The following is a 27899-nucleotide window of genomic DNA, read 5'->3' as shown; positions in this document are numbered from 1 at the left end:
CAGAATGCATATCATAATGCCCTTTTGACTTTGGATATTCTTCTCTAAAATGACACAAGGAAAAAAATTTCTCTGTCCCCCCAAAGCTCATGTAGACAAAATGATCATCATTGCCTCAATGAGAATATCATTTTGTCTGACAAAAGGCATTAAATTTATGAATATTTAAGATGCAAAAACTGAAAAGTTAATGTATCAAAAACTTTCTATTTGCATATGAAATTCTGTAAATAATGGGAAATATAATGGATCTGGAATATAGTGACTCATATGGTTTGGCTCTGTGTCCCCACCCAAATCTCATCTTGAGTTATACTCCCATAATTCCCATGTGTTGTGGGAAGGACCCGGTGGCAGATAATTTGAATTATGAGGGTGGTTTCCCCTAAACTGTTCTCGTGGTAGTGAGTAAGTCTCACGAGATCTGATGGTTTTATCAGGGGTTTCTGCTTTTGTGTCTTCCTCATTTTTCCTCTTGACACTGCCATGTAAGAAGTGCCTTTCACCTCCTGCCATGATTCTGAGGCCTCCCCAGCTACGTGGAACTATAAGTCCAATTAAACCTCTTTTCTTCCCAGTCTCAGGTATTTCTTTATCAGCAGTGTGAAAATGGACTAATACAGTGACATAACACGTGTACCATAATTCTTGATTTATTCAAACTTACTGTCATTGGGTACTAAAAAGGAAAAAGTAAGAATTGGGGTTTTGTTCAACTGCTGTATTGAGATATCTTTAAGAAGAAACTTTTTAAGTGGTAGAAATAGTTACTCACCTCTTCACCATCATTTAACACTATGGTCCCCGCTCTTTCCACCACTGCGAACACCATCACAGCACAGAGTTCTCGCCTCACTGACATTGTCATATTGGCAAAAGCAGGCAACTGGTGCATAAATTCCAAGAGTTGTTCTGAAAAGCAAAAGTACAACTTTTATTAAAAACAAGTGTTCAAAAAGAATGCTTTAGGGTCCTTTCTTTTTAAATGCCCTACAATTTTGCTTATTGAAAAATACATCTCAAGTATCTTTAGCACCAGCTGAATTTCTTGCAGGTACACAAAGAATTCTGTCACTGTGGAAATGATGACTCTTACTTGTTGAATTAGAGGCAACAGTTTACATTGTAATTCCAGTTCTAATACCACTAAAGACATTACTAAACTTCAAATGGAAAATTTCTATTGTAAATGAGATATAAGGCTTATTATTACGAGAGTGAAAATGAAAGGTAGCTCTGAGAATTCTCCAACAAGTCAGTTGGTTCATTCCTGTGCCTTTTGGGCAGGTGAATGCCTAAAATAGTCAGCAGAAATAACTATATTTAATTCAAACATTCTAAGGAATATTTTCCATGGATCAAATCCATAAAAAAGATTTAAAAATTAACCACATGATATGATAAATGAAAATGAAAACTGATATACCATTTTTCAGCCCACAAGTTGGCAAAAAAGGAAGTTTCATCGCTCTTCCTTCCTATGGGAATGCTGTGGAGAAACAGCTTACACCTTGGTAGGGTTCTAGCTGTTGATGTCACAGTCTCTTCAAGTACTGGGTTTTCTATTTTTAAAAGTCCTGTGTTTTCTTATCATTCAGTGGCTTTACTAATTACACACTAAATTCCTTCCTTACTCCTCACCATGGCTCTGTGAAGTGAGTTTTCTTTTTCATTTCATAGGGAGGAAACCAAGGCTCAGCATCAGCATCATATAATTAAGAGATGGCAAGACCAGGCGCGGTGGCTCGTGCCTGTAATCCTAACATTTTGGAAGGCCGAGGCAGGAGGATTGCTTGAGGCCAGGAGTTTAAGATCAGCCTGAGCAATGTGGCAAGACCCTATCTCTACAAAATATTTTAAAAATTAGCCATGTGTGGTGGTGCGTGCCTACAGTCCCAGCTACTCAGGAGGCTGAGGTGGGAGGATTGCTTGAGCCCAAGAGTTTGAGGTTATAATGAACTCTGTGATTGTGACAATACACTCCATAATGGGTGAAAGAGTGAGACTCTGTCTCTTAAAAAAAAAAAAAAAAAAAGGTGGCAGTGACATGATTCAAGACCATCTGCTTCCAAAGGTCATGCTAGACTTTAAAGGGAGTGGTAAAGAGCACAGGGTGTACATCAGACGTTTAAATGCTTACTAGTTGTATTACTTTGGGCAAGTTGATTAATTTCCCTAAGTCATAGTTTTCTCACTTAAAAAGAAAAATACAGTATCTGCTTTACTGGATAGCTGTGAGGATAAAATGCAATAAAGATGATAAAAGTCCGTGGCACAGAGTAAATACTCAATAAATGAGAACTGCTATTATTGTCATTATTATAATAGTCATGACATCATTCAAACTTTTGGCTAAATAAAAATTATACTAGATGTTTCTTGTACATAATCAAACATTCCCTATGTACATTCCTTTTATCTGTTAAGATTTAGTGACAAATTTTATGTTCTTGGATACAGTTTATTAACTGCTAAAACAAAGCACAACAGAAAGATATATTCTGTGAATATATTTTCCCAGATACAACATTTCTGGAAGGACAGACTGAGTGGTTTTCTCTGGCCCAGTTGGGCAATGGCATGTTCTGATTGGACTCTATGTCATCCCTCGTATATAAGACTTTTCATTACACAGGGGGGCTCTGGCAATAAGGAAAATGATAATGATAGGTGTACCCAAAGATTCTGTCCAATAGGACAGTGTTGCGCAACCTGACTCAGATTATGTGTCAGGAAATCACTTTACTTTTGCTACCAGTATTTTTTTAAAAATAAGTTAAACTATCAAAGCACATCAGTTATAGAAAGAATACGTTCTGTTTCATGAAACTTTTATTTCTGGAATGAGTAGGAGTGTCTGTGCTGTACCATAAAATGTATTTATTCCTGGAGAAGCAGTAAAGCAATTCTGAATACCATTGCAAGAGATGACCCATATCTATCATACATGGGAGGCAGGAATCATTGTTTTGCCAATGCATTGACCTTTTGATTTGAATTATAAAGGCAAATGAACAAGTCATGGTCCTCTGATGCACATCCCAGTTAATTCTGCAGTTTCCAGCCTCTGTTTTCTTTAACCATCATCCCTCACCCCTTACCATAAACTATGACACTATTACCTATAGACTGTGCATTTTACTTTTTTCCACCCCTTGTAGTTGTTAAATTTCTTTGGACAAGCAAAGATTCGTGGGTTTAAGAAAAATGTGGGCCAGAAATTGTCAGAAATGTTTTGAATTTAGTATCTGTTTAGATAATAATAGAAGTCAAATAATTACCACATACATGATCAGAGAATAAAAAGTGGGAAGAAAATACAAAGTACCTTCACAAGTATTTGTTGTAATAATTTTAAAGTGCTTTGTGTAGACATATTGCTTGCTTTTTGGCAGACTCTTAATCTATTAGTGGGTCATGAGTTTAATTTGTGATATATAAGTAGTGGCTAGCATTAAAAAAAAAACCACAGGATAGAAGATATCTGTGTATCATATATTGTAAGAATAAAGGAGACAGAAAGATCAAATAGTAGATGTACATAATTATCCAGGCTCAGCTGAAAAACCAGAAATACATAAATGCTAAACCAGATGGCATCTAAGATTTCATTTTAAGATTTCAAGGATTCAATCATGGTATCACTGGTTTTTAGATAATTTCTATGCTATATTATACTAGATGATTGGAACAATTTATAAAAATAAAGAACTATTTTATAACCAATCATATATATATATATATGGCAGCAGTCTCCAACCTTTTTGGCACCAGGGGCAGGTTTCGTGAAAGACAATTTTTCCACTCTCGGTGGGTGCAGGGGGATAGTTTTGGGATGAAACTGTTCTGCCTCAGATCATCAAGCATTAGAGTCTCATAAGGAGTGCACAACTTAGAACCCTTGCATATGCAGTTCACAGTAGGGTTTGCACTCTTATGAAACTAATGCCGCCACTGATCTGACACGAGGTGGAGCTCAGGTGGTAATGCTCCCTCACCTTTCGCTCACCTCCTGCTGTGTGGCCTAGTTCCTAACAGGTCAGGGAGCAGTACCAGTCTGTGGCCCAGGGGTGGAGACTCCTGCTACAGGGGGCTCAAAACTCTGACAATGCCACAGGTATCATACAGACTTAAAAGGGCTTAGGATAGCCAAGAATTCAGAGCCTGGGATGGATACTAGGAAAATCTTCAGGACAAAGGAAAAGAAGCCATAGATGGGAGAAACAGCACAATTTTCTTTTGTATTTCTTAGAACAATCTATAGAATTATACACTTACCTATTAGAATGATACACTATTATGACCTATCTAATGTTTATGGGAAAATATTAAGCTTTAAAAACATTTTATTTACAATGTATCACTAAAAAAAAACACAAATAATTAACTTATAGATACCAGAAGCCAAAGCCAATTCAGAAAATTAGCTTATCCTGGTTTGCTTGATATAATTTTATATAGGAAACGTTTTATTAATTTTTTTAAAAAAACCCGGGGTTTGTTAAAAGAGATCAAAGTAGTCTTCTACTTTACTGTGTCAAACTCTCAAAACAAAAAAAAATTTTTTTAAACTATTCAATAATGGAGTACCTACAAAATTATGAGTTCCAGGGTAAAAATTATTATGATAAAGTCCCTTCCTTCAAAGCACTGAAACAAAACTATACTCAAGAAATCTATCAGAACACAAAGGGAATTTTTTCTTCCTGCAGCTCGCAAAAAAATGTTCAAATATTAGCAATTTCATTTGATTCACCTTAAACACTCATGCATACCCTCACGTGCATGCACGTGGACATAATCTCTCCCTTTTTTGCAGGGGAAGAGGAAGTTGGGTAGGAAAAGAGGCATCTAGAGAAAACATCAATCATACAGATGTTTGTATTTTATATAAACGGTGTCTATTTTAACTAAATCCTGGAGGATGAGTTGCATTTAACAAGAGCTAAACAGTTCTCACACATATTTTATTTTCAGGGAAATAGAATACAAAATCTTTCAAGGTCTTACATAGAACAAACAACACCCTTTAGGACTTGTTTAATGTTAGTGATTTATTGCTTTAAATAAATGTATATTTGATAGCTACAAGCATGATAATTGTCACTGCTTGCAAGTAAACTGGTATTCAAATAAATGCTACTCCCTGTAGGAATTATATTGACAAGCACTTTTTTTTTAAAGATGGCTTTTTATTTATTTGTAGGAATCACCATGGCTGCTGCTTTCTAGAGATTCTGGGAAAGAGGGCTTCTCAGCTATCAACTGAAAGTCTTAAATTTCCACGAATGACAGACATGTATTTTAATAATCAGCATTTTCTTCCACAACTATTTTAAAATGAACAGATTCAAAAAAGATATATTAGTTTATAAATGGTAACTTCCAAATCAATCTATTCATAGGCAATGTTTCATCTACTTTTTTTTTTTTTTTTTTTAAAGCACCTATGAGCAAAGATTCTGAATTGAAATGGTAAACTGAACACACTTCCAATGTACTTCTTTAAAACTACAGGAGATTAAAAAGAAAGAAATTGGCAAGGGCAAGAACGAGAACGTGAAATGCAATTTTGGACACTGGAAATCAGCTGAACATGTGGTATCGGACCCAAGAAAGTGAACAGGGAATTGGAGAGTGAAACCCATTTTTAGAAATTGTAAATCAGATCAACATGTGGTATCAGAAACAGGAAAAGTACAAACCTAAGTCTTCAGGGGGTGAAACAGAACCATTCCACTCAGGCCACTCCCCTGCTTCCATCAGCCCAGCCTCTACTTTACTCTTCTTCACTGCACTCACTGCCTGCAATGGGTTTACTTGTTCACTTGCTGATCACATGTCTCCTCTAATAGACTGCAACAGAACAAGGACATTTGCCCTTGTTCAGCACTGAGTAAGTTGCCAGGACCTAGAAAACTGCTTGGTACATAGAAGGTGCTCACCTACATTAGCTGAATGAATAAATAATAATTACCATACAAAATTCATCTATAAAGAGTTAGCAATTCCCATAAATTATTTCAATTAAATTTTGAATGTCTAATCTAACGTTTTGTGGGGGTTTTTTGCCTTTAATTTCCTAGAATATGTATATAGCTGAAATGGTGAAAGTTTTTCCTCATACATGTTTGTGTCACTCAAACTCATGCAACAAGCCACTCCACACCATCATATATCTAATTCCAACAGATTCAGTTCATTTAATTGCTCTTCAAATATGTACTGGCCCAAGAGTTGGGGGAGTGGTACAACAGATAAGCGAGGCTCAGGCAAGGGTGGCTATGGACCCTGGAACTCTCGTGGAAGGATGACTCTCAACGGAAGTTACTCTCATTTCCAGTGTTCTAAGAAACAAGCCAGAGTCTGGGAGGCATACTCAAAACCAAAACAATTAGTACACAACCAACTCTTGCTATGATGGAAAGGTGGATATAAAGCTACTTAAATTTTTAATCTCTGGGTACACTTAAAGTCATTGCAGCACAATTCACAATAGCAAAGACATGGAATCAACCTAAATTCCCATCAATGATAGACTGGATAAAGAAAATGTGGTAAATATACACCATGGAATACAATACAGCCATGAAAAGAACAAGATCATGTCCTTTGCAGGGACATGGATGGAGTTGGTGGCCATTATCCTTAGCAAACTAACAGAGGAACAGAAAACCAAATACTACATGTTTTTACCTGTAAGTGGGAGCTAAATGATGAGAACACATGAATACACAGAGGGAAACAACACACACTGGGGCCTTTCGGAAGGTTAGAGGGTGGGAGGAGGAGGAAGCTCAGGAAAAATTACCAATGGGTACTAGGCTTAAAACCTGCGTGATGAAATAATCTGTACAACAAACCCCCATGACACAGGTTTTCCTAAGTAACAGACCTGCACTTGTACTCCTGAACATAAAATAAAAATTAAAAAAAAAAAAAGAACAAAAACAGCAAAAGAAAGAAAGAAAAAAGTCTCAACCATCACACAGCCTGTATGCCACTAACCTGACATTTTGCTGTCTCCTTCCACCCACTTGCGTCTTCATACGAAACCACAGTAGAAGCAAATCATTGTGACAATTTTACCAACTGCCTTTATGTTTACATACAGAAAACATGAGCTTAATAAAAATAGGGCTCACGAGAAAATTAATAGAAGTAATACTGCTTGAAAGGCTCATTTTAACTTTTTTTTCGTCATAAACTAAGCTTAAGAAAGGGTTTATGTGGAAAGGGTTTACTAAGAAGTTTCATTCACATTATTATTTGTAGACTCCTGAAGGTAAGACTGAGTAAACCTGATTTTTTTCCAATTTTTGTCCAACAAATACTACTGTTTATACAAAGGAAATTAATAAATTAATGATTTTTTAAAGCCTACTAGTCTTGGGCTCTTATTTCATCAGACAATTTTGCCACTAAATCTTTTTAATTGCTCGTGGATTCATTTTCCTGTTCAAGCTTACCAATGTCATCATCTGTCCGGTCAATTGGGTCCTTCTCTAGGCAGTCTCTCACAATGTCCCTACTCATCAGAGGATCTGACGCTCTCTCAATGTCTTCTTCATCATCGTCGTCCTCGGAATCCACTGCTGTTTCTGGCAACCCACTCAGGTCCATATCACCAGCCTCGCTTTCTGTGGCCTTAAGACACACACACAAAAATTAAAAACTATATTAAGTAAATAAATCTTTGGGGCCCAAAGAAACAAGAGCAAGCCTCATTCAAAATAATGCTTTTGTTATATTTATTTTTCCATCCAACAACTATGTATGCACCAGAAACTACACATAACAATTACTTTAACAAAATATGAGTGATTCCACCTCCTATTAAATTTTTGGTCAGGAATAACGACTTTATCTCAGTAATTTTGATTTCTTATCCCAGCTGTCATATGGCATTTGAAACATAGTAGAATAAAGAAGAAAAAGATAGTATTTGTTTTCACTCCATTCTTCAAAGAGAATGGCTTAGGCTAACAGCTTAAGGGTGACAATTAATTCTGAGCAATTCCTTTTGCAGAATAGGTGTGAATTTATTAATGCCAAGAAGCCTGGACCATTTCACCCCAATTAGACAGTCCTTATGGAAAAATGAGCCACAAATCAAAGGTAACTTAATATGCAAATGAAACATTAACAATTAGTTGGATTATCCCAATGACCACTGTTAAACTACAAATCGAGAAACATTATAGGAGACCATATGCGTAAAGGCAACATACCCTTTCTTCCCATTCATCAACACAGGTAATCACATCACTAAACTTCAAGTTATTAAGATACATGCAAATTTTCTAAGTCACTGGAGTCACACATTTCAAGATGGTCTCTTTTGTTGAACTAGCTCAATCCTGGAACAGTTATCCTTTCTAGGTCAACATGTAGCCTTTTGTGACTATCATCTCAGCAATATGTATGTATATATCATACAGATCTTATTTGACATTATATACCTAGACTTCAATTATCAGTTAAGCATAGTAAAAATGAATTCAATTAAATATTAACTACATCAATCTTGAACACAAGTGTTTTTCTAAATGAAATATTAAAATCTTGAAAACATCTTATACAATTATTAATTTTGTAGAAAACGTGTATTACAAAGTTCATCAACTTTAAATCATAGCCCACATGATTCTCAAAATAATAAATACCTTTTTTAAGGAAAAACAAATACTTTTTAAAAGAAAGATAAAAATATAAAATACTGACTTTGATAATAATAATAAGCTAACACTAAATACTTACGATGTGTCAGGTACTGCTCTAACTGCTATGTATTTATTATTTCATTTAATCCTTAAAACAACCCTATAAAATAAAAGCCATTATTAACTTTTATTATTCTCTTAACTCTTAGGTGAAGAGAAATAATTTTTCCAAGGTCATGCTGCTGATAAACTGTGGAATCAAGACTACAACCCAGGAATTCTGGCTTCAGAGTCTTAATCGCAATCTAATCTGTCTCTTTTTAACATTCACTGAATATGAATGTGGCTTATATAAGGATCTGTCCTTTTCCTATAATTTAATATTTACGGAATAAATTGTGCTATTTTCTTTTTCTTTCTTTCTTTTTCTTTTTTTGAGACAGAGTCTTGCTCTGCTGCCCAGGCTGGAGTGCAATGGCACGATCTCGGCTCCCTACAACCTCTGCCTCCCGGGTTCACGCGATTCTCATGCCTCAGCCTCCCAAGTAGCTGGGACTACAGGTGTGCACCACCACACCCGGCTAATTTTTGTACTCTTAGTAGAGATGGGATTTCATCATGTTGGCTTGGCCAGTCTTGAACTCCTGGCCTCAAGTGATCTGCCCACCTCAGCCTACCAAAGTGCTGTGATTACAGGCATGAGCCACCACGCCCAGCCTGTGCTATTTTCTTATAAACAAAGTTTCAGCTTTGTAAAGTCCCGGTTCATATCACAGAACATAAGATTTAATCCTACATTTTGAAATAATACAAGCATGTGTTAACAATGAGTTTTATCACATTTTCTGTCCTTTAGGTACAATTTCCTGAACTAAAATGCATATATTATTTAAAAAAGAAACTTAAGGGGAAAATAATTGAAGACAGAAAACCTAGTGTTTATGAAAGTTCAATGGCCTGGTCATTATAAGCAGAGAGACTGCAGGTAGGAGAGTAATAAGCCACTGCAGCCCATACAGACAGAACTGTGACACACTCAGAAACACATCTCATAATTTAAACTCAAAATTAACTGAATCACTGCTAGATTTAAGAAGGAAACTGAAGTAGAACTTGATGTGATATAGTATGCCAAGGTTGTGGTTAGAGAAAATAGGTCAACATTGTTATCAGCACTGGACCCTGAAGTCTAGAAATACAATTTGCTAATGCTTGCTATGATCACATTTTCACCTCAGTTTCATCTTCACATTGAAGACTATTTATTACTCATCACCTTCTATTTTCAAAAATATTATCAGTTCTCTATATAAACATTCTTTAACATCAGCATAGAGTGAAGAAAGCACACTACCAAAGACAGAAATTTTAAAAATATTTATTTTCAATAATTTATATAACTAATGGTTTTTCTTTAATTTTAAAACATCTAATGTATGCGAAAAGATGGAATATATTTTATACCATCCCAAAGAAATAATTATCATTTAAATTATTTATATTTAAGTCTTAAGCAGAACATAAAGACTTTCAGCTGTCAACTGGATTTATCTCTCCCAAACTGAACCTTCTACCTTATTTATTTAAAAGATTACAGTTGCTTGCTATCTCTATGTGCATTCCATGCTTTAAGAAACAAACTATTCATAAAATAACATTTACTAAACCAAAAATTTAGAGATTATTACTTAGAATAAATATCCATTTTACCTTAAAATACTACAGATTCTCTAAATCACACTTTTTAAAAGAACGTGATAAACAACTTGTCAGGGACCTAATAATTTCATAATACCACTGCCTTGTGGACAAGATGTTTAGAGACCGAGTGGAGTTAAAAGTTTAGGGAACACAAACTGGTCTCCAGGAGAAGTACTAAACTTAAGAAGAGTACCTAGAATGTAGTATTTACTGTGTGAACAAACTCAGTTTTGTGGCTCCAAATCTCACCTCTACTATTCATGATGTGATTTTAGCAAAGTCACTTAACCTCCACAAGCCCATCTTATCATCGATGTAAACTGTAGATACGACTTCTTACTATTCATAGGACTGCTTTTGGATCAAATAAGGGAGAAAGCAAGCCAGTCTCAAGCTAGATCAAAAGTCCCTTCCTCAAGGGGATACAATCTTCATCTTAGAACTTGTACACCTTCTGCCTCTCCCCATACCAGCAATGAACTTTGCACACAATTTACATTTGTGGAATTTGACCAAAAAACCCCACAAAATTCTGTTAAACACTGCACTCTCCTTATGTACTTGTAAAATAGTATCTTAGACTAACTGCACAAATACATTCTGGCCAACTGGTTCATACACCAATTACAAAAATAGTGATCCTATATTGAATGACTATCATATGTATCTAGCACTAAAGTTGATGTTTTAAAACATAATAATCTTCGTATCAATTCAGCAAGTTAATATTACTAACTCTATTTTACAGAGGAGAAAATGTCAAGGACATTAAATAAATTGTTCAATGTAAGCAAAACAAAACCCAGTAACTGTGCTAGGACTCAAAATCAGGTGTGACCAACCAAGAAATACTAAGTACTCTGCACTTTGCTCAACATTCTCAATAGTCTTAATAAAAAAAAAGTTGAAATACAATACAGTAATAAAATGTTTTCCACTTTGCTAAGTCATAAAAGATTAAAAGTTTAAATACATATTTGCCTATAAACATAACTTACTGTTTTCTAGCTTCCTCCAAATAACAACACTACTAAGACTCACGCGTGTCTTTAAACCCTTTTTTTCTAAATAAAGACACTAAAACAGACGCTTTATATTTAAACGTTTATCTGGATATATTTGTTTCAGGAACAAGGAGAAAGGTTTACATAGTTAAGTTAGCCAAATAACTCCTGTCTTAAATTAATTTATCTTATACATGTACTGACTAACATAGATTTTGTTGCCCATTAATATTTAAATAGTGATATTCTTTTAAAAACAATATTCTCAGATCAATGCTGAAAGCTCCACTATTTAAATCAAAAGGGACTAAATACATTCTGCTATTGTGAACACAGTTCTTAAAACCAATTTTACATTTTTTAAAAAAATCAAGAAAATTCACAAACAAAAAAATTTTTATGCCATAAAGCTCTACTAAAGTATTAATTTAACTAAAATAAAAATCAAATACTGCATGTTTTATCAGTAAGCACTTTAAAATCACTTGCCAAAAAAGTTTTGCTTATTAAATGCATATATATGCCTAAAAGAGAAGAACAATTTTTTAAAGCTCTTAATATAAATCGTTAGGTTGTTTCCCCAAAATTACAATCCTATGAGGAGTATATAAAAATATCTATAAATGCTTATTTTAAGTAAGAAAATCTGTACTAATTTGATAGGCAGAATCATTTCATATTTAAGTCCTTATATGCTCAATTACTATTATGTTTCAAATACTTATTTAAGGTGTAGACATTTGCATTTTCTTTTCTGTAAGTTACCAACTACTGTCCTTTGAACATTTTAACATTGTGAGCTGAGTATTTTTCTTATTTGCATAAATCAGTTATATTCTGACTTTAAATCTTCATATCAATTGATGTTTTAATTACAAAATGTTTTGATCCTTTATTAAAACATTGTTTGCTAACTCTTTAATCAGGAATTTATTTTAATTATGATACAAAATGAGAATACAAAATGATTCCCCAACCCCAAAGACCATTTATTGAATGATCCATCACTTTCTTTATTGATTTGTGAAGTTTCCTCTATTACATATTACATCCTTACACGTGAGTTCAATTTTGCTTGAACTCTCTGTTCTATTGATCTATCTATTTTGTACAACTATTTCCGATTTGCCTAAGCCACTCGCTCTGATCCTGATGGCCACACCATTTAACCAGGAACCTTATCATGGCTGGAAACGGCGTTGTCTCGTATCACTAACTTAGGCATTAAAGCTTTCAATCACCAACAACCTTCTATTCTTTCAACCTGCCCCCATCTGCTTCTAAGGTAACCCTTTTTCAACTTAAGAAGGATCTTTGCTCAAGACTCTACTACCTTTTGTGTCTAGTGTTCGCACCTCCTGTCTTAACTTCCTTTCATATCCAGCTTATATTCCCTAGTCTATTATTTCAATTACATTCATTCAACACATCTTTATTGAATGCCTAAAATTTCCTGGCACTGTACTAGGCTCTAGGGGAAAAAATGGAGACAAGACAGACAAGTTCCCTGCCTTCTTGAAGGTGTCATTCTTCTAGGCAGAGAGACAACATAAAAAGTAATAATTGTTTCAATTGGCGTCTAGGAAGGAAATAAAAAGATCAGGCAGGAAAGGAATCAAAATGGAGGACTTCCTTTACAGAGGATTATAAAGGAACAACTCTGAGGAGATGACACTTGAAAACAAAGGCTGAAAAGGATCGAGCTAGGAGAAAACATTCCAAGCAGAAGGCATACAAAAGCTATGATCTGCAGTTAGAAAATGCTTGCCTTGTTGCTCCACTTGTCTTTGTATTATACTCACTTAACAAACTTCAGTCCTGGGTGAAGTCAAATCCTTGCTTTCTTTGTGCTTACTGTGAAGAAAATTACTTAACAGAGCAGAGGGAAATCACTTTATATTTGAGGGCACTAACACAACTGAATCTCCATTTACCTGGTCAATTTGTTCTCCTACTCTGTGCAACTATTATTTCAAAACTTCTCTTTGCTTAAAACTCTCTACCTGCCAACCCTCTCACTCTCAACAAATGAACTCAACTCTTCCGAGATAAAACAGAAGTCTAAGACAGGAACTCCCACAACTCCCAAACTCCCCAGGATGTGTTCCTGTTAAAACAGAGGAATGTTTCTTCTCTTAAGGTTAGTAATTAAGAATGACTAAGAATTCACTCATGAATTCCTCTCTTCCCACCATCTCAGCAACATTATTCTATCCATATCTCCCTGGTGTACAGCATTCAAATTCAATCTCTCTGTGTCCATCTAGTGAGCATTTATTCTCACTTCAGTGTGACAGGAGACCTCTGATATCAGAACTGTATGAAGATTAAATGAGCTGCCAGGGGAGAAAGTTGCTCACCCTTGGAATTGTTCAAGAATAAACTGGATGCTTGATTCAAAGGAGAGAAGCAGAGGATTCAAATGTAAATTTGGAAGTTGAACCAGGTGCATGTCAGACTTCTCATTTTAAGTTCTGATTCAAAGATAATAGAAGTGGTCTACTGAAAATCTCTACTAAATGTTAAGTTTCGCACAGCCAATAACTAGATCCTTAGATACATCTATGGATTTTTCCTTATGATGGATATATACTTACAGGCTATCTGCCTGTCATCAAATTTGAAACAAATAGCTTTGACACTTGAACAACTGAAATGATGCACAGGGATCCTCTTCTTCATCTACACCCAAAGATAAAGCCAGACAGCAGGCTGCAAGCTCCAACTATGTTAGCACAATTAGGAACTCTCACCCACACTCTGGTTTCACAGACATTCAGATGATAACCAGGGACAGAAGTACCATCTTCATTTCCTCATGTACTTATCCAGCCTATTCAAGGTAAAAGCCCATATGACTAGAATTCCCCTCAGAATATGCCTCAATCGATTATACAAACAAGTTACTTTTTTGTTTTTTGAGACGGAGTCTTGCTCTGCCCCGTAGGCTGGAGTGCAGTGGGGGAGATCTTGGCTCACTGCTGTGACAACTTCTGGGGCTCAGGAGATTCTCGTGCCTCAGCCTCCCGAGTAGCTGGGACTATAGGCATGCATCACTACACCTGGCTAATTTTTGTATTTTAGTAGAGATGGGGTTTCACCATGTTGGCCAGACTGGTCTTAGATTCCTGGCCTCAAGTGATCTGCCTGCCTTGGCCTCCCAAAGTGCTGGGATTACAGGCATGAGCCACTGCACCTGGTCAAACAAGTTACTTCATTATCTTAATAGATTTACCTTTAAGGAGTTTCATCCAAGTTTGTATTTATTTGATGAGAACAGTGATAACTGTAACCTCAAGCTGTATTCTCACTATAGATTTTCAAGATGTATAATAATAATCTCAAAGTTTAGCGGACGAAGGCTCTGCCATAATATTTCAATTAATATAAACTAAAGTACAGCTTTTATGTATACTGTTCATTGTTTTACACAAGGGAACTCTTCGATAAATGTTTAGAAAAATCAACTTTCAGAATAAATGGTGTGTTTGTGTGTATGTGATGAGGAGGTAAATTGAGAAAAGTATATAACTAGTATACTATCTCTTTAAAAGAAAATTATTTTTCAAGATCTACTAAATTTAGGACCTAAATGAATGTCTTGTATTGATGGTATTCTTAATTGTTCACTAACTTTCAATAATTAAAAAAATAAAAACAGCACTGACTAAATACAACAATGATCCTTCATAACTATATTGTCTCCAAAGAAAGTTACTTTTATGGTTATTTCATGCCACAGTTCCTAATAAGCCAAGAGTTATTCTTTGTAAAGTAAGAATAATGTTATTTTGCTTGAAACCATATACAATCCAATAGTAACGGAATGTATTTGAAGGCCCAAATAAGGATATTTGTATATATTTCAGTCTCTTTTCCTAAATTTGCACATTTGAAGCTAATAAAATGTTTCTTAACATTAAAATTATTTTGTTTTAAAAACATTTTTGGAATCCCATAGCTCTGGCTTATTTTCTATCCATCGGTATCATAAAAATTTATTTTAAGCAGATACTAAATCTAAAGGTAATTTTTTAAAAACACAAGGGAGATAATTCAATGATCCAGTCTTAATAGGTCCTTCCTTTTGTCACACTCAGTATGGACTTTAATAAGAAAAACTTGTAATATAAGACAAACTTACAGCCAACAGCTTACTGAACAGGGAAAAGTTGAAAGCATTTCCTATAAGAACTGTAACAAGGATGCCCACTTTCCCACTCCTATTCAAAATAGTATTCTAAGTCCTAGCCAGAGCAATTAGGCAAGAGAAAGAAATAAAAGGCACCCAAATCGGAAAAGTGGAAGTGAAATTATCCCTGTTCACTGATGGAACGATCTCATTATATATAGAAATCCCTAAAGACTCCATCAAAAAATTGTTAGATTTGATAAAAAATTCAGGGAAGTTTCAGAATGCAAAATCAATATGCACAAATCAGTAGCATTTCTATACAACAATAACAATCCAGCTGAGAACAAAATCAAGAAAGCAATCTCATTTGCAATAGCTACAAAAAAAAAAAAAAACCTAGAATATATTCGACCAAGGAGGTGAAAGAGCTTTACAAGGAAAACTATAATAAACACTGATGAAAGAAATTGTAGATGACACAATGAGAAAACATCCCATGCTCATGGATTGAAAGAATTAATATCATTAAAATGACCATACTGCCTAAAGCAATATACAGATTGAATGTAATTCCTATCAAAATCCCAGCATCATTTTTCACAGAATTAGAAAAAAAAATTCCTAAAGTTCATATGTAACCACAGAAGAGCCTGCATGGTGAAAGCAATCTTGAGCAAAAAGAATAAATCATACTACAAGGTTATAATAACTAAAACAGCATGATACTGGTATAAAAATAGGTACCAGATCAATGGAACAAAATAAAGAACCCAGAAATAAAGTCGCGTATTTACAGCCAACTGATCTTTGACAAAGCCAAGAAGAACATATACTGGGGAAAAGCCACTCTTTTCGATAAATGGTGCTGGGAAAATTGGATTGCCATATACAGCATAATGAAACTGGACCCCTATCTTTCAGCATATATAAAAATCAACTCAAAACGGATTGAAGACTTAAGATCCAAAGCTATAAAAATATTAGAAGACAATCTAGGGAAAATTCTTTTGGACACTGGTCTAGGCAAATAATTCAGGACTAAGACCTCAAAAGCACAGGCAACAAAAACAGACAAATGGGACTTAATAAAACTAAAAAGCTTCTGCACAGTAGAAGAAATAATCAACAGAGTGAACACATAATCTGTAGAATGGGAGAAATATTTGCTAACTATGCATCCTACTGGGGACTCATATCCAGAAGCTCAAACAACTGAACAGCAACAACAACAACAACAAAACAAATAATCCCATTAAAAAATGGGGAAAGGACATGAATAGACATTTTCAAAAGAAGACATACAAATAGCCAACAGACATATGAAAAAATGCTTAATACCACTAATCATCAGAGAAACGCCAATTAAAACCACAATGAGATACTATCTTTCACCAGTCAGAATGGCTGTCATGAAAAAGACAAAAATAGTAACAGATGGTGAAGATGTGGAGATAAGAGAACACTTATATGCAGCTGGTGGGAATGTAAACTAGTACAACCTCTGATGAAAAACAGTATGGAGATTTCTCCAAGAACTAAAAATAGAACTACGATTCAATCTACCAATCTCATGACTGAGTATCCACCCAAAGGAAAATAAATCATTGTATCAAAAAGATACCTGCACCTGTATGTTTATTGCAGCACTATTCACAATAGCAAAGATATAGAATCAACCAAAGTGTTCATCAATGGATGACTGAATAAAGTACAGTACACATACAGAATGAAATACTATTCAGCCATAAAAAATGAAATAATGTCTTTTGCAGCAATATGGATGGAAGTGGAGGCCACTATCTTAATTGAAATAATTCAGACACAGACAGACAAATACCACGTTTTCAGTCACAAGTGGGAGCTAAATAATGTTTACACATGGATGCAGAGTGTGGAATGATAAGCAGTGGAGACTCAGAGCATGAGGGAGTAGGGGGTGGATAATGAGAAATTACTTAACGGGCACCATGTAAGTTATTGGGGTGATGTATAACATGAAAGCCCTGACTTCACCACTAAGCAATCTATCCATGCAACAAAATTACACTTTTACCCCGCAAATTTATACAAATAAAAAAAGGAACACTTTGATAACTCGTCAGAGCAGAGGCAGTACAATTAGACAGCAGTTCTACACCCTAAAAATAAGATGTACGAAATAAACATTAATATTTTATGTACTTACATGCACATGTAATATACACACATATATTTACTTTATAGATTCTATCAGCTGAGAACCTTAAAATTTCTTGGAATAAATGAAAATGAAGCAAATGACAAGGAAAACATCCTCTTACCTGGTAGATATCAGAAAGACTGCTGCTCCCAGAATCACTAGTGATACTACATCCTGAATGGCTAGAAGAAACGTGGGTCACCTGTGGGTGGAGACTGTCAGTAAGATGCAGTTTTGTGAAATCTGCAGGAAGCTATGGAAGGAGCGGGAAAAACTAGGATTACAATCTGAATCAAGAACTCCAAGAAGACATTTTAAAATTAAAATATCATATTTTGTTCTATACCATTGAACTAAAAATGGTATTCATTTTCCACATTCACAAATTACTAAATATTGTCTTATTTACCAAAAATCATATAATAATTTTTAAAGTGTATGAGCACACATGAGCCTTAAATAACACTAAATTCAATGCTTTAAATAGGTGGGTTTGGTTATTAAGGTAAACTTGGGTATTTAATTTAGTAAGCTAAAATTTTCCAATCACACATCAATGAGCAAATTAGGCTACTATTTATTAGCCATCACAAATGTAACTTGGTGGCAAAAAGCAGTTTAAACAAGAAAACACATTTAAGCTACTTTTATACTTAAATTATGTTTAAAAGTTAAAAAAAAAGAGCATCTTAGAATTGATGAAGTATATTGCCATACAAGCAACCGTACTAGGCTCTACAAAGAAAGAGAAAAGAATGCCATCAAAGATCTTAGAATTGAGAAAGTTATGGACAACACTTACCTATCCTCATATACATAAATATCATAAATATCAACTTTCTACATGTTCATGTTTAAATAAAAATAGTCTCTATTAAACACATTCACTAAGCATCCCTTATGTGTTCTGCCACCCCTTATATACCAGAGAAAACGCATTAGAAAAACAAAACCGCTCATACATTGGATTATTTGACAAATATTTACCGAGCCCCTTTTCTCTTATTATGCCCTCGTCAAGTGAGAATCTAAGAAAACAGATGTAAGGTTCTTAAGAATCTTAGACTCTTATCAGTTATTACCAATTCTTTTGAATAAAAAAAAGACATTATATTTATCTACAGTATCACACATTATACTATTGCGCTAATAATGAAACAGCATTTCAAAATACATGTTAACTAGCGTCATGAAATACTGGTAACACTCCCTTTTTCCTGCATATTGATCCTATTTAGCTGGCAAATAGTTATAAATATAAGGACTAATTGTTAAAACTTAAATAAACATTAACCTTAGTAGTATTCCCGTCTACCTTTTGAGGCTCATTCCCTCCCCCTCCAAAATGTTATTGCATAGTTTAGAGTAAGCCTCACAAGGGAGACAGTTCGGATTTACGACAATGATCAATGGATTTTGATATTTCAGAGCTCCAAGTAGGCAAAATGTATTTATATCCCATAATAATTCAGACCTACTCTCTCAATAGATTACAACCCTCTCTACCTTAAGTGGATTATATTTTACAATATTTACATACAATCTGTTTAGAAATAATAACTTTATAGGATACAAGGCATACAAAGGGAAGATGTAAACATAAACTTAATAGGGGCATATAATCAGATGCCAAATAAATGGAGAAAAATCCATTTGTTGAGGGAGCTTGGAGAAGTGAAATAATCGCAAACCTATCTTACCAACAGTGTTTTTAAAGAAACTGGTAACTGAAGATGTTGTAAAATATGTAATATTTAGGAGAATAACAACTTATCTGTAAGGGACAGGCAAATACCTCTAAATTCAGAATTTATATGTTTCATTCATAATGTAGAATAGTGAAATATTTGCAGGACTTCTTCAGGAACAATTCAAAGATAGAAGTTTGCAGATATGTATTAATGACTATAATTTTACATATAGCTAAATGATGGTGATCAGATATGAAAATAAATAATAGGCAGGATAGATACCCTTCATCGTCTTAGCTACACTTCCATTTAATTCAGTCACTTACTGCAGAAGGCAACTGGGGAAACATTACTCTATGGCTTAGAGATGTTAAAAGGCATCAATCCATACGTGTAATTAGAGAACAATAAACTGATTTCTATTGATTATCTTTTACAGACATAACTCAGGTTGACATGCAACATAGTGTGATTTTTTTAAAAAAATTAACTTAATGTGTCAAATGAAGATAAAACTATCTAATGAATTTTTACATTTTATTTATTCAGGTCTCACAGAACTCTCTTCTCTTCAGAATCCATCATCTGGTCATCTTCCCTGACTAAGAATTCATCTTAGGGAATTCATCTTCCCTGACTAAGTAAGTGTATGGAGAGCACTAGGAGCTGTAAGAGCTCCAAGCATAACCTAAGACATTTATCCAGCTTTTAGATACCATAACCTATTCATCTGTGCCTACTTACAGCCACAAATATCAGAATTACATGGAAATGTTAGGCCCAGAACCATAAAGACTGTCAAAAGAGAAAGAAATATTTTTGCTTTTAAAAATTCAATTATATTTAATAAATACTTGAGTATCTGCTATGTCATATACTCTGCTAGCAGCAGAGAGTATCAATATAAGTAAGACATTCCTAACTCCAAACCTCTACTACCTCCAAATTCACTGTGACAGGTGTTACAAACAATAGAAAATAAAAGGTTTTTTTTTTTATTTTTTATTTTAAAGACAGGGTCTTCCTCAACTGCCCAGGCTGGAGTGCAGAGACACAATCATAGCTCACTGTAGCCTTAAACTCCTGGGCTGAAGTGATCCTTCCACCTCAGCCTCCTGAGTAGCTGGAACCACAGGCACATGCCACCATGTCTAGCTAATTTTAAATTTTTTGTAGATAATAAAAGGGTCTCTCTATGTTGCCTAGGTTGGTCTCAAACTTCTGGCCTTAAGCAATCCTCCCTCCTCAGAGTGCTGGGATTACAAGTGTGAGCCACTGCAAACATTGTTTTTATCCCTTTCTCCCCATTATCTGTGTTCTTTGCAGAATGGCATGAAATAATGATATATTAAAGTAAATGCATATATAAATTAGCATTAATTAAACACATTTTAATATGAGATACGTAAGAATATGAGATATGTAAGAACAGATATGTAAGAAAACCTTAAAATCTTTTCCCACCAATTAGGATAACAATACTATTATTAATTTTTTCTTTTTTCTTTTTTTTGGAGACAAAATCTTGCTCTGTCGCCCTGCCCTGGGTGGGGTGTGGGTGGCACAATCTCAGCTCACTGCAACTTCCACCCTTCCGGATTTAAGCAATTCTCCCTGCCTCAGCCTGCCAAAGAGCTGGGATTACAGGCGCCCACCACCCCGGCTAATTTTTTTTTTTTTTTTTTTTTTTTTTAAGCAGAGACAGGCTTTCACCATGTTGGCCAAGCTGGTCTCAAACTGCTGGCCTCAAGTGATCCACCTGCCTCGGCCTCCTAAAGTGCTGGGATTACAGGCATAAGCCACCAAATCTGGCATTATTATTAAATTTTATTGACAATACACATCAGTCAAGTTATGGAATGGGAGATGTTACAAAAGGTGTTCCCATAAAGAAAGAAACTGAAATGCACTGATTTGGCTTGCCATGACACTCTAATGGAATAGAGGCCTGAGCCCATGCCTAGGAAAAATGGAGTTTCTAGGAGGCAAACAAACCATGTAGGGGTTGAGAGTCAGGAGGCAGACACAGGGGCAGATGCCCACATTTAAACCCAAGGGCATCAGGGCAACACAGATCTGAGAAATATGCACAAGGCACAACATGACAGCAAGCATCCCTTACTCTAAACTTTTTTCTAAGCTTGACCCAGTGCCAATTTAAATTACTATGTATCAGTATGCTATTTAATTAAATTACAGATTAAATTGAGGTTGTGAATTATCTTGCAACTGTAGCCACCATTTATAACAGAAATTCTGTTCAAAAAAAAATTTATAAAGCTAGAAATATACAGTAATTACCTGAATAAAATCAATAATTAAGTTAATTAAATGAGAAAGTAACACATTTTATGTATTTTTAATACCAATGTATTTCCCGACAATTCATTAAGAACACAATTCCAAGGAATCTTTTCACCTACATTTTTCATTTTTATCACTTAGATATTTATTTTAATATTCTATTATATAAATATATTACTGCTCAATTTTTTGTTCCTGGAGCAAGCAACCTGTAGTCCTAAAAAACACCACCTGTGAATCACAATTTTAATAAACTACTCTTAGGCAAATGGTTGAATCATAGTTTAACTACAAACACTGCTAAATACATAAGAAACAAGGGTAATATTTAAATCAGGTTCTTAAATCAGACTTAAATCAGATTATATTAATTATATATTATATTTAAGTCAGATTATATTAATTTTAGGCTTGTGCATATATAAAGTAATAAAGTATATTAGTATTAAAGTATACAAAGTAATATTTTATATAAGTATTACACTTTTAATACTTTATAATACTAATAAAGGATACTATATTTTCATTCAGCATTCATCTGTCATTTATTGAAAGCCTATGTTGTGAGGACTGAATAAATAAATGGGTGTGAAGGACTCAGAGAAGTGCCTGGCACACAGGAAGTAATACTTTATATAAGCATAAACCTAAAACTAATCGTAGTTTCATAAAACCTTGGTATCATTTGTATAATAGTTTTTTTTTGTTTTATTATGTAGGACAAACAGATGCTACCATAATTAGCTTTGAAAAAGTAAATTCTACACATTATTTAAGCCTCTATAATATATAAATAGGAATTTGATAATCACTGATTAATCTAATGGTTGGCATTTATAAAATTACTAGCTAATAAATGAACTCTATCTTGAACATAAAGATAATAAGTACGGATGCCTTGAAGTCTCTGATACCAATAAGTAAATACTCATAAGTAAATAAATAATAATAAGTAAAAAAAAAAAAGTTAAATTGGTAAAATACCTAAAATTGGTGACAGTGCAGTACAAACAAGGGTGGCTGCCCTTCTTCTTCCTTTCCGTCCTGAATTACTGATATAATTATTGATATAGCCCAGCATCTGTGGTACCAGATCCCCAAGTTTTGGGGATGAGTTTTGTGGAATTTTATTATCAACACAGGCTTATTCTCGCTCTCTCTCTCTTTTTTTTTTTTTATGTAAAACAGAGTTTCGTGGTCCAAGATACATATCATCATCATCTTAGGACTGCTGAGAAATCCAACAGTTAAAAACAAAAAAATATTGTCTATTGACTGAAATGTATTTATTGATTAATTTCCCAAACCAATCTTGGAACCATTTTAAGTAACAGTTACAACAGAATGCATGTTTGGGGTGATGATCACTGGAATCTAGTCAATTTTCACAGGCATCTTACCTTGAATAAAACTACTTAAAGTAAAATAAATATCACACTTAGTGACTAAAACTAACTTTATATTAAGATGCATCACTCAGAATTTACCCAAATGAACACTGCTTTCCCCATATCATTGTCAGAGTTTTGAGTCTTTATGTTCATGTTTTTAATCTCTACAAGGTGAAGTATATTCCTAGACATATTTTCTATTTTTCTCTGAGGTATTTGTAAAAAATAAAGGATACTATATTTTCATTCAGCATTCATGAATCACTTATTGAACGCCTGCATTGTGAGGACTGAATAAATAAATGCGTGTGAAGGACTTAGAGAAGTGCCTGGCACACAGAAATGACTAAAGAAGCGTTAAGTATAGATCATCACGGACCAGACTCTGCAAGGCGCAGGTCCCTTCCAGCTTCATGATTCCTGTAGCTGGAATCTAAGCCTAGATGCCAATGGATTACTGAGCTATTCCCAGAAAGGGCTTTCGTGGCCAAAGTCACCCAGCTATAGACACGATCTTTCACTCCCTCTGGAACTCAAGTTATTTTAAAAGCCATTCATATTGTTTCTCTTTCTCTAGGCATGCACATACATACACACCCACACTGTCTTCCTTTTTTTTCCCTTTCTGCTATTAATCTTTTCAGGTACTACTAGTTCTGACACACTGACTTGTTTCTACATGCAGCTTGATGAGGCAGGAAATTTTTTAGTAGCTCATTTTAAAGACCAGTTTATAATCTGATCAACTTTTATTTCTTTAAATCCTATCTCTGTAAGAACACCAGAAAAAAGTAAACATCTGGACTTTTAAATATTATTCACCACAGTAATTTTGGCTCCTTTCATAACCCCTTTACATATACCCTAGATACAACACCCATCCTTGAAGCCTTCATATATCAGTAGTCCACAAAGCAAAGAGAAAGATTTTTGTAAAATATACAATTTATTTTGCTAATAAATATATATAATGTCAGGAAACAAAAGTTTTCTAAATGTGTCATGAGTTAATAACTTAATAAACTGATAAGGCCTAATGTTTTTCTGATTAAATTACAGGTAGACTTTTTAAGGTGTTGATGTAACTATGCTTTATAAGAATAGTTCTGCAAAAATTTATTTGCTTTTATCTACTGGAGAAAACTGCCAAAATTAACAATTTGTAATTACTTAACATTCTTCCAGCTTCTTACCAGGCTCAGAAGACAGAAGCCTCATGTTGGCCATATATGGATTAATCTTCTGTTCAACTACCTCCCAAGTCAAGTGAACCTGGGCAAGTTAGTTAACTTCTGTGTACCTCAGTTTCTTCTACGAAATGACTATAACATAATACAGTGATCAAATGAAATAATCACTGTGGTCCAAATAATCTACCTTATATATGCCTCTCTATTACTTCTCATTTCTTCTACCATTTTTCCAGTCAACATCCTCCACCACCTTAGGGCAGATATTTTTCAAATTCAGTGGAAACAAAGAAGCCAACCAAAGAAACAACTTGTTTTGACACTGTCATACCTAAAACTACCATTATGGTAGTTCACTTACTACATATTTCCCCAAAAGTCTACATATTACCTTTTAAATAAATCATGTATTTATATGGAGAGGAACTCATTGCTTAGAATACCATAATAAATTTTGCAAACTAAATAACTTCATTTTCATGACATGCTTATAGTTCAATTACTCTTTTATAAATATTCAGATTTCTGTAGTTTAGAATTCTCTCAAAGTGATAACAACTTGGGTAGTTTTGTGCATTTATGTGTATTGCCTTATTATATGTGACTGCAAAAGCCTTGAAAACAGTATGTATTTGGCACAGACGTATGCTACAAACTAAGTATGGTAAAACCATAAAACTTTGCTCCTGCCATAGGGAGCACACTGCCTCTCAGAGGACAGTCTGAGCAGAAACACCACTGTGTTGTGTGTTTTTTTTGGGGTTGGGGGAAGGGATGCATTTCAAACGTTCCTTGCTACTTTCCTATATTATGATAATGTTTTAGAGAGAGTTGTAACAGAGAGAGCTTGATAAGATATGGCTTATACAATGAATATTTCACATGGCTTGCTGTCCAAATATATATCTTCATGTGGTGGAATTAGCTCCTGAAATACGGTACCCTAGCCCTTTCCCAAGGCAGAAAGGAATTAATTCTTACTTGTATGAAATGGGGACAATATAAACACACTTGGGACCCTGATGAAGAAAATAAATAATCAATATTAGTGAACTGGTTGAAAACAGGCTGTCACAAGGTGACTAATGTTTCAAAGCAAATACTTTTAGGAGGGTTTTTCCATTGAATGTTCAAAGAAAGCACTGAGTAGAAAGGAAACCTATATGAACTTCACTTCAAAATGGAAGAGAGGAATACTTCAGTGTGATGAAAAACTGCATGATCTAAGTATCATGTATTTCAAAACGTGAGGCTTTGCCTCATTTTTCCAAAGATAACAAAATTAGATCACCAGCACACCAGTTACTATGTGACAGGCCCTACTCTAAGTACTTGCATACATTAGCTTACTTAATTTTTACAACACTGTTAAAAAATAGGTATTAGTAGGACTATTTTATGTAGGAGGAAGACTCAGATGCAGAAGTGATTTGCATCAAGATCATACAGCGAAAAGGTGATGGAAACAGATTCATGGCTAGTGATGAATGGCTAGCGAGCACACACTTAAGCATTAAACTTAAATATATTTATTAATTTACTAATTGACCTGAAAATTCTCATGGATATTGATGAAACAATCAAATGGCTATTTAGATCAAATTACTAGTGAAATACAAATTTCAAAATCACATGAAAAATAAAAAATTAATTGTAAATAATTTCTCACTCATGAAACTTTAATCTGCATCTCCAACATCAATGACTTTGACATTTGCAAAGCTGACTCACTTTTTGAGTCATCCAATTGAGTTTACATTCCTTCTAATTTGTTTAAGGTAGTGATGTGTCTATACATGACACAGTGCTGTATAACATTCGTGAAGCTGATTTGTCATTTTTCTTGCAAGTTCTTTACAACAACAATCATTTACTTTTTGCTTTATGAATTAATCTTTACAATGTTTATGGTAATATCCAGTAGTAGCAATTTTGAGATCATATATTCAGGACTCGTTATTAAATCTATGTAAAACTTCTTTAACTCCCTTATACCAATTCCATTATGTGAATTAGAAACATTCCAAGCTAAGATTGCTTGGGGTCATTTCTGATCTATTTTCCTTATGGAAAAATACATTCTTCCTTAAAAACAATAAATTGAGAGAGAACTTCATTATATAAAAGATTAAAGCGACTTATTTTCTGATAGCTGATTTTGGTGGAAACAAAACCTTGTCTTATATATAATTTCCCCAACATCTGAAGGTCAGAAAAAACATTATGTGCACGTGCACACGCACGCGCGCGTGCACACACACACACTCTCTCTGTCTCTTATGCTAGTCAACTAATTCTATCACTTTAAGAAAGATATCTGAGATATCTGGCATCAAGAACAATAGTAGAATTATTATTAGAAGTATTGAAAGTGTCATTGAAAAGATAATTCTTTTTTCAAAATGAAAATGTTTATCTGAGACTTCAAATGGTACAACTGAACTGTTTATACAAGTTTCCATAGAAACACGGAGGTAGTTGATTAATGTATATATGGCCAAATGAAATGTCCTGTTGCCTGTTAATAAACAGTTTTATGATGGATTTCAAGTGACAGCCAGACCATTCTCATTTCAAATACACATATATACACACACACACAAATGCATACACACAGGCATGCACTCTGCATATAATTCCTTTTCCTTTTCAATTCATTTTCAACCATCAACAACCACTCATTTGAAAAGCACAAATCCCTTTGGGAGATTCCAAAAAATTCTCTAGGTCATTCAGTCTAAGAACTTTCAATGAAAAACACAGCAGGCCGGGCGCGGTGGCTCACGCTTGTAATCCGAGAATAGGGTGAACCGAGGCGCACTTGCAAAGTCGACCAAGATCCTCACTACACTCACCGGTGAATGAGACCGTCTCAAAAAAAAAAAAAAAAAAAAAAAAAAGAAAAACACAGCAAACTGTTGGTACTGAGTTGGGTGATTTAAAAGTCATGTTCTGGGTAGTATTTCATCTATTTTAAATTCCAAACTCCTCTGTATATTTTCTCTTAGTGTTAATAATAATTACTGCAATTGCTTTGGGGCAAGGGGGTATGTATTGTATAACGGGCAATACACTGAATGTTTCATACTTTGTCTCTTTGTTCTAATATCTATGAAGAGCCCAGATGTTGCACTTCATTGCTGAAGAAATGAAAGCTCAGGCCGGGTGCGATGGCTCACGCCTGTAATCCCAGCACTTTGGGAGGCCGAGGCAAGTGGATCACCTGAGGTCAGGCATTTGAGACCAGTCTGACGAACATGGTGAAACCCCATCTGTACTAAAAATATAAAAATTAGCCAGGCGTGGTGGCATGCACCTCCCAGCTACATGGGAGGCTGAGGCACGAGAATAGCTTGAACCAGGGAGGCAGAGTTTGCACTGGGCCAAGACCATGCCAATGCACTCCAGCCTGGGTGACAGAGTGAGACGAAGGAAGAAAGGAAGGAAGGAAGGGAGGGAAGGAGGGAAGGAAGGAAGGGAGGGAGGGAAGGAAGGAAGGGAGGGAGGGAGGGAAGGAAGGAAGGAAGGAAGGAAGGAAGGAAGGAAGGAAGGAAGGAAGGAAGGAAGGGAAGGAAGGAAACGAAGGAAATAAGAAATGGAAGCTCAAAGAGCTCAAGTGGCTTCTCCAAAACCCTCAGTAA

General features: G+C 34.8%; 1 protein-coding gene across 11 annotated transcripts in view; it reads right to left on the bottom strand.

The window, feature by feature from the left end:
* RAPGEF2 (Rap guanine nucleotide exchange factor 2) overlaps positions 1–27899 on the bottom strand; it is a 257309-nt gene that overhangs the window by 36065 nt on the left and 193345 nt on the right. For all 11 annotated transcript variants that reach the window (XM_032148637.2, XM_032148647.2, XM_032148641.2 and 8 more), the window contains 3 exons: positions 17804–17935; positions 7470–7647; positions 776–912 (listed from right to left, as the gene is read on the bottom strand). In XM_032148637.2, the coding sequence (XP_032004528.1) occupies positions 776–912; positions 7470–7647; positions 17804–17935 (447 nt within the window). The remainder of the gene's footprint in view (positions 1–775; positions 913–7469; positions 7648–17803; positions 17936–27899) is intronic.

This window comes from Hylobates moloch, unplaced genomic scaffold (assembly GCF_009828535.3).
Source record: "Hylobates moloch isolate HMO894 unplaced genomic scaffold, HMol_V3 SCAFFOLD_3, whole genome shotgun sequence".
Classification (NCBI taxonomy): domain Eukaryota; kingdom Metazoa; phylum Chordata; class Mammalia; order Primates; family Hylobatidae; genus Hylobates; species Hylobates moloch.
The sequence above is the reverse complement of the archived record's forward strand: the minus strand, read 5'-3'. Positions and strand labels throughout refer to the sequence as shown.